The sequence below is a fragment of the Benincasa hispida genome, chromosome 10, assembly GCF_027475165.1.
Source record: "Benincasa hispida cultivar pf3 chromosome 10, pf3_genome.v1.1, whole genome shotgun sequence".
Lineage (NCBI taxonomy): Eukaryota > Viridiplantae > Streptophyta > Magnoliopsida > Cucurbitales > Cucurbitaceae > Benincasa > Benincasa hispida.
This window is the reverse complement of record NC_143487.1, coordinates 11,512,091-11,520,651: the sequence shown is the minus strand read 5'-3', so window position 1 is coordinate 11,520,651 and position 8,561 is coordinate 11,512,091. Positions and strand designations below refer to the sequence as shown.

General features: G+C 34.8%; 1 protein-coding gene across 1 annotated transcript; it reads left to right on the top strand.

Annotated features, from left to right (window-relative positions):
* Positions 1-1,123, top strand: LOC120089424 (Preprotein translocase Sec, Sec61-beta subunit protein). The gene has a single exon (XM_039046884.2). The coding sequence runs from the start codon at positions 327-329 to the stop codon at positions 648-650; it is 324 nt and encodes a 107-aa protein (XP_038902812.1). The 5' UTR covers positions 1-326; the 3' UTR covers positions 651-1,123.
* The last annotated feature ends 7,438 nt before the right edge of the window (positions 1,124-8,561 follow it).

Sequence of the window (8,561 nt, the reverse complement as noted above, 5' to 3'; positions counted from 1 at the left end):
AAAAACCAAAATAATAATAATAATAATAAATGATTCTGCATTATTATTTTTCTTTGAAAAATCAAACTGAAAACTTCAGATTTGATCAGATTTAAATTCAATATTTTCCCCTATTTTTAATGAAAATCATCCCTATTAAAAATTAGTATAACAAAACTACCTTCAATTTACAAAAATATCCCGCCATCCATTTGCCATTTACCATTTCATACTAACTCTTCAATATCTTTGAAGCTTCTGGTTCTTTTCTTCTCCATTTATCTTTCTTATTTCCCACCGCTTCCCAAATTCACATCTCTCCGATCTTCATCTCCGATTATCAATCTATGGCCAGAGGAGTTTCTCAATCCCAATCCACATCCTCCTCTACCTCTAGACCCGGCGTCGTCGCTCCTCGTGGCTCCGCGGCTGCGACAGCTGGTCTCCGCCGCCGCCGTCCCGGCTCCACTTCTGCCGCCGCCTCTACTGGACTCGTAGGCGGCGGATCAAGCGGCGGCGGAAACATGCTGAGATTCTACACCGACGATGCTCCAGGCTTGAAGATTTCTCCCACCGTTGTCCTCGTCATGAGCCTCTGCTTCATCGGCTTCGTCACCGGCCTCCACGTCTTTGGTAAGCTCTATCGCGCGCGATCCGCCGCTGGAGTTTAATCCTATGTCCATTTCGTATAACGTGCTATTTTCCTTCCCGATCTCTTCGTTCCCTAGATGAAATGAAATGTTCAAGTTTCTACTGACCTGATGCGCCTTTTGCTCTGTAAATTTCACAATCGTTGTAGTCTCTCGAGGTTTCAATTCTATCAGCTGTGGACGGAACGAGATCGTTCTTTTGCTGATATTTTCTCTTTAGGTCAATCTTAGTTCGTGTGAATGATGCAGATTGCCGGGTATTTTATTTATATGGGGCTTATTCTCACTGAAAATTGTACTTTTATATGGTATGAAGATTAGCTGTTTCTTCTATATTTTATTTTAGATGAGTTAGTGGGGGTTCAATATATGGGCTCTTCTTTATTAGCAATTGCGCATCAATTGTACGTTTTCTGATGCTTGATTTTGTTGTTGACAATCTTTTCTACTTACAATTAAAGTTGAGAAGAGAGAATCAGGCTCCATTACTCAAAGCTTCTTCTGATTACTAAAAAAACACAAAGCTTGCTTTGATTTGTGATTTTTTTGGTCCTTTTATCATTGCCTTTTTACAAGTGAGTGAAGTGGAAAGTGCCCATGTAGGCATCTTTGTCAAGAACGTAAAGTATTTAGAGGATGGATAAAATAGGCTCCACTATGCACAAGCAAGATTGCGAGTAGAAGATTAAGTAGTCTATGTTGAGTCCATTTTAGTCTTAGATTGATAGACTGATTAATGAAGCCTATCTCTTGTAAGTGCTAATGCGGTTTTGCTGCCACGATCTACTGTACTGAGATTCAGCCTTTTGTTCCTCCAATTCATATGAAACATGTTATCTATTGGATAAGACTCTTGTCTTTCACAATTTGTTAAGCCTGTGGTTACCTCACTGGAGCTTAATTAATAGGAATTCTAGGCTGCAAACTTTGGAGACAAGATTGATAATATATACTTAATCTCACTCATTTTGGCAACTTTGGAAACTTTGGAAAGACGTGAGAGTGTTGATCTCTTTTTCTTTTTTAAGCTGAAGTCATTACTTGGTAAGACAATAACTATCCATTTGGGACAATGTTTTCTTCCTTGTACGGTTATTTCTTTCTTTTCTTGTTCTTCCTTTTTCTTTGTAATGGTTGGGTGGATCTCTGAGAAGTTAAGGCACACAGAAATTTCCTAATGAAAGGTCTTTTGTATTGAATGATGGCGAGTGGAAGAATTATGTTATATGAAATTTTAATATGTTGGAAGCTGAAATGGAAAACTTTTATCTTCTTCATTCATATTTCTGTTGAGGAAAAGAGTTGTGTGACTGTGACTGACAAATTTCATATTCTAACTTCATTTTTCGGCCTTGCACTACCTTGGCCGAAGGAAGTAATTTAGATTTATGAGAACATTCATTTTGTATCATATTAGCATGTTAAAATAGTTTAGCTTATTGAATTGTTGGGATCGAGTATATTTCGGTGACGAAGATTTTTGAAACCACATTCATCGATGATTGTAAGATAAACATACTGCGATGGTCTTATTGAATAAATTTGTCGAGTGGGAGAGTTCAACTCTTTTTTTTCCCCTTCTATTTTAGGATTTACTTTAATTCAGTCACTGGTTGAATATTCTCGCAACCGAGAAAACCAAAGAAATTGTTCATCTCAATCTCAAGTTAGGGTTTACAATTGCAGAATACAGGGCTCAAGGTTGATTTTTAATGGAATATTTTGGTTTTACTCTCAGAATGGTTATAGTAAAATTGAGTAAAATATAAAATTATCTTTCACACTTGGGAGGATGAAATCTTAAATTAATGTCATGATTCTTGCAATTTTTATTGATGACTTGAGCTGCTTTAAAGGTCTTGAGGTTATTCTAAACAAATTGAATTTGATGATGGTTAATTTCTTGTTGGTAAAAGCTCTGAATGGAAAATTAGCAAAAATATAAAGTGAAACTTTGTTTATCTCGTCATAGCATGTGAGTTTAATATTAACAATACTTAAAAGATGTATATATCTTGGTTGAAAATAAGGGGTTATTATGTGTTTAGTCCCAAAGACTTTTTAGTCTTTTTACTTTGCCCTAATTTTTTCTTTTTATGTATTAGGGTTTTATGGAGTCTATATATCTCTCTCCGGTATGTAGAAAATAATAAAAAGTAGGATTTTTTACGTAAATCTTGTATTCTTTTCTTCTATCTTTTAATATAGTATCAGAGCATGGTGACGAAATCTTAGTCGTCATTGACGAAAATCAACCACCAGTTTCATAATCAAACTCAGTCAACGATGCCACCTCCACCAAAGTCAATGTCGTCGATGCTGTTGTCACTTCAGCCGTCGTCCAAGCCGCAGTCGTTTGCTACCTTTAGACCCTCCATCTCGGTCTGATGTCGATGCTACTGTCCGTATTGTCGTCGTCCACTTTCGGTACGGCCTACCCCGTCGTCGGTGTACCTAGCGTCGGCCATCCGATAAGCCTGCTGACCACCCAATCAGGACCGACGGCAATGTTGACAGTTGCCGCCCATATGTGTTTGAAACGGGTGAGTCATCGTCCTATCATGGTAGACAACAACAGTCGCGTCGGCCACGACTAGTCACATGTAGCCACGTTCGCGCTTCCCTTAACATGCGCTGGCCAGTCATGGTGCTTCGGGTTCAATGGGTCTATCTCCAATGGTGGTCCAACAACAATTAGCTAATCTTCAACAACAAATTGCTGCACTTGGGGCTACCACAAACCTCTAATCGAATCCTGTCAATTTGGATTTATCTTTCGGTCTACTGGTGTATTTAGAGAATCCGGTAACCGCCTTTCCTACTTTACCTACAACACATGTTTTGTTTAGATCTATGGGAAATTCTGCAGGTTTCATTATAGGGGGGAAGATGAATTTAATTCAATGGAGACTCAGTTTCACACTAAAATTTTCATCCTTCGTAGTGATAATGGCCGTGATCTTTTTATGTTGAAGTTAGCATGCAATTAGTGGAAGCAATCAGAATCATTAAGCACTCTAATTCATTAATTTTAGCAACTAAGAAAGCATGTTCATAAGAATAGAAAACATGGTTTCTGATTTATCTTTGTAAAACTCCTTTAATCTACGAAAAATAAAAAATTTCAATTTAAATTCTCAAAACTTATATTAAAATTGATTTTTATTATTTGAATTTTCACAAAATTAAAATTTTCTAAAATTCAAATAAAATTAATTCAAACAATTAATTTTCAACAAAATTTAATTAATTAAGTAATATAATTTATTATCCAATATTAAATTAATAAAATACCAATTCCACCATCATGAATCTTTATTCATGAAATTAATATTTAAATCATATTTAAATATTATCCAATTCTCCAATTTCGTTTAATTCAATTATTAAACGTGTAATTATATCATATATAATTACTAATTTCCTTACTTCAAATTTAAACGCTTCAAATTTACTTGTCACTCTATTATAAGGTTTAATCCGTTTGTGAGCTAGTAGGGACCTAATGAACCTACAGATCATAGGCTCCAACGATTTGAGATTAACCGGCTAAGCTCTTTAACATAATTAAACAACATTCATTAACTGCAGGGTCACTCCACTAAAGCTGCACTTCCCTCACTGTAGATATAATTGTGTCCACTCGATATAACCATAATCAGTAAGTCAACCTTTCACGGGTTGTTCGTAATAACGACTGGGTCAAAAATTGTTTTTCCCTCGAGATAACATCTTGTTCCTTTCATTTGTTTTGTGATCCAATCACTAAACCGAGTTCCGCTCGAGCCAATGAGAGGGTGGGGCGCCTTGTTCAAAACCTGGAGTTAGCACTTAAGGGAACAACCTCTCAACTATCCGTAAAAGTGGGTAGGAGCAAATTCTATTTTGCACCCTACTATCCATAAAAGTGGGTAGGAGCAAATTCTATTTTGCACCCTATGTCCCCAGCTATGTACCCAGTATTACCCCTGAAATTGGAGGCTTATTGAGTTGGCGCTGTTAAGCCAACCCTCACCTATGAAAATCTAAGGATAATCCCGAATAAACAGGGGTTCATAGTTAGCTCAAGATTAAGGTCAAGTTATCTAGGTCATCGCTTTGAAAAAGTTAGTCTTAAACAGTAAACAACTTTATAAAGTAAGAGTGACTAATTTCTTGATTGATCTTATACAAACTCTTTGCATAGGACGCCTCCACTCACATGTCTTCACATGAACGAATCAGGATCACTTCGTTTGTAGCACTTTACAACAATTGTAACATCTACAAAGTGGACCGCATTCGATAATGTCCCCAGAATAAGGTATCTAGCCTTATTCGTATACTATAGACCATTTTGGCTATTTGCTCGAACTTGATTCACTCTTATGTTTCCACATAAAGTTCAAGTACTTATGTAATAGCCATGGATCTTAATTGATTGGATTTAGGTTATTTCTAAAATGAAATGAGCAATTCATGCATTCAATAACAACTTTATTGATTCAAACTTCAATAACATCTATATTGATTAACAGAATAAGTTTATTGTTTACAAAACACGAGTTTTAGGATATACCCAACAATGCGTCTTATTCCTAATGTTCCTCTTCGGGTGTTTGAGTGCATTGCCTTTGTCCATAATTATAGTTCTAATTGCACTAAATTTACCCCTCGTGCTCAGAAATGTGTCTTTGTTGGGTATCCTCTTCACTAGTGAGGTTATAAGTGTTTCCATCAATCTTCACGGAAATACTTTGTTTCTATGGATGTAACGTTTCTTAAGGATAAACCTAACGTTTCTTGAGGATAAACCTTTCTTCCCTATTAGTCATCTTCAGGGGGAGAATACTAGTGAAGGAGACTAACTGGTCCACATCTTCGGTTCCTACTGATCTCCTTCCCAAACCCATCTTGGGTACGGATGATATTATCCTACCTACTAAACAAGTTCCATGGATAACGTACTACAGGAAGAATCTCAGAAAGAAAATAATGTCACCTGTCACTCCACTAGTTCAGATCTATGAATCGGAACCAACACCAGCTCAAAGTAGTCCTTCCTGATAATACTGATATATGTGTTGAGGGTGATATGTGGTGATATGGTTGAGAATGACAGAACTGATATGATAGTTTTAGAGAATGACAGAGTTGCAGGCAGTTATGAGTCATTAGGAGAAACACAGAAAAGTGGGGTTTTTTGCCTCAAGTAACTGACTGTGACCACCATCATTTTACTAATGAGAAGTCAGGTAAAACAGGGAGTTATGATGCCTCTCTTGATATGCTCATTGCTTTGAGAAAAGGCAACAGGTCATGCATTAAGTAGCCCATGCATATCTTTCTATCTTATAGTAATTTGTCTTCTGAGTTCAGGGCATTCACTACTAACCTAGATACAGTAATAATATCAAGCAACATACATATGGCCATAGAAGTTCCCGAATGGAAGGTTGTGGTCATGGAAGAAATGAAGCTCTTGAAGAAAATAATACGTGGGATCGTATGGTTTTTCCTAAAGGGCATAAAACTATTGGGCTCAAATGGGTGTTCATTATAAAGTACAAGTCTGATGGAACTTGACAGGTACAAGGCCATATTAATCTAAAGCAAGCAAAATATTTATTCTAAACAATTATCTAAAATTATAAATTATATATATAAAAAATAATAATAGGTCTATTTTAATCACTATAACTAAAACAAGATAATTTAGTTTTTTTACTAAACACTATGACCTATCTTTTAAGAAAGCTTAAATTTACCGAACACTAATTTACTTCATTCCAAGCTTAAATTTACCGAACACTAATTTACTTCATTCCATGACTGATTTTTCTAGAAGTTGCCAACAATCATTTTAAAAGTTACACCAACACCAAACTAAAGCCTTCGTATCTCAACTTTAGTCCAAAACTAAAAAAATTTCTCCTCTGCCAAAAGAAAAAGGTTATCCTCCAAAAGTATTTTTCAAATGCCCTAAACTTGAGAGAATCCAGGCAACACCTATCTTTATGAATCCAACTAAATTCTCTAATCATAATTTGCCATATGGTATATATATATATATATATATATGTATGTATCTATGTATGTATCTATGTATGTATGTATATGTATGTATGTATGTATGTATGTATATGTATGTATGTATGTATGTATGTATGTAGGGCGTCTTTGTAGACAATTCAGTTTTTGTTTTATGTTTTCAAATTCATTCAGTTCAGCAAATATGTTTTTAGTTGGCAATCTTGATTCTGTTTTCAAAAACTGTTTTTCGGATTTTGTGATCCAAATAGTGCAAATTATAAAAACAAATTTTTTATGTTTTAATGTATCCGATCTTGAATTCAAAGTTTTAAAATGTAAAATTATAACAAAAATGATAAAAATAACAACTAATATAACATTTCATGTTATAAACTCAATTATTTTTGTTGAATTAAAATATGTAGTATATTATATATTATATAATATTACAAAATAATAATTATACATTTTTTTTTACATAAAACAAGTTCATAAATTAATTAATATGTAACATCCCGAGTTATTGGGGAAAAAACAATTAAACTAATTGTCTTTAATTATCGAGTTTTGGTTTCCCTTCAATTTTAGAAATTTGGGAACAAATTGAGATAATTGTAAAGTCTCATTGGTTATTTTGAATTTAATTGATTAAAGAATTTTATTATGATCTCCTTTTGATTTTAGGGATAATGGAATTTTATTATTATATATATAGTGCCTCATAAAATGTAAAGGAAAATGAAAAAAAAAAGAACTTTAGTCTTCTTCTCTAGCCCGTCGTCCGTCTCTCTTTCCCTCTCTTTCAGCCGACTTTCCCCTTATCCGTGTGGAGATCTAGGCCTACCGCTGATTAGCGCCACCGGCCGTCGCTTCAGCTTGCTGGTCCAATCAAGATCCCGTTGTTCGGGCTGTTAGATTTTATACCCTAAAACTCATAGATAGTAAATGTAATTAATTGGTCGTCATCAATAATGAGTTATCGGTGTTATCTCATTAATAAAAAATTATTAATGTTATTTCAATAAATGTTATTGATTGTATTGTACACTAAATTCAATAAACTAACATCCAAGGATGTTTGATGAGTCTCAAACAGTATGTAGAAACATATAAGGATCAATTTTAAGATACAGCTTAAAGGGTCTATAGTATAGAGATAAGGTTATGTACCTTATCCTGATGACACTATGGATATGACCCACTTTGTATTTGATACAAATGCAATGATCCAATACGTTCATATAGGTGACATGCTATTGGGTTGTATGTCCTGAAACTCGTGGTTTGTAGATATTAGACATATTCTATTTTACAATAAAGATGTTATTGGGGCTTATTCAATAAAGTTGTTATTGAATATGTGAATTGCACCTTTTCTTAAACATAAATCCAATAAACTAAAAATTCCTGACTATAGCATGAATACTTGAACTTTATGTGGAGACATAAAAGTGGATCAAGTTCGAGTAATAGATAAAACGGTCTATAGTATAGGGATTAGATTGGGCACCTTATCCTAGGGACACTATAGATGCGACCCACTTTGTAATTGTTACAATAGTTGTAAGGTATTACAAATGATGTGATTATGAATCGTTCATGTGGAGACATGCAAGTGAGGACATCCTTTGCAATGAGTTTGCATAAGATCGGACCACGAAATAGTCACTTTTACTTTATAACACCGTTTACTGTTAAAACTAAATATTAACACTCGATCTTAATCCTGAACTAACTATGAACTCCTGTTTATTCAGGATTATCTTTTGATCTGCACCGGTGAGAGTGGCTCAACAACACCGACTCAATAAGCCTCCCATTTTAGGGGTAAGACCGGGTTGATAGCTGGAGATATAGTCTTCCAAGACAAATTCACTCCTACCCGCTTTTAGGGTTAATAGATAGGTTATTCTCTTAAGT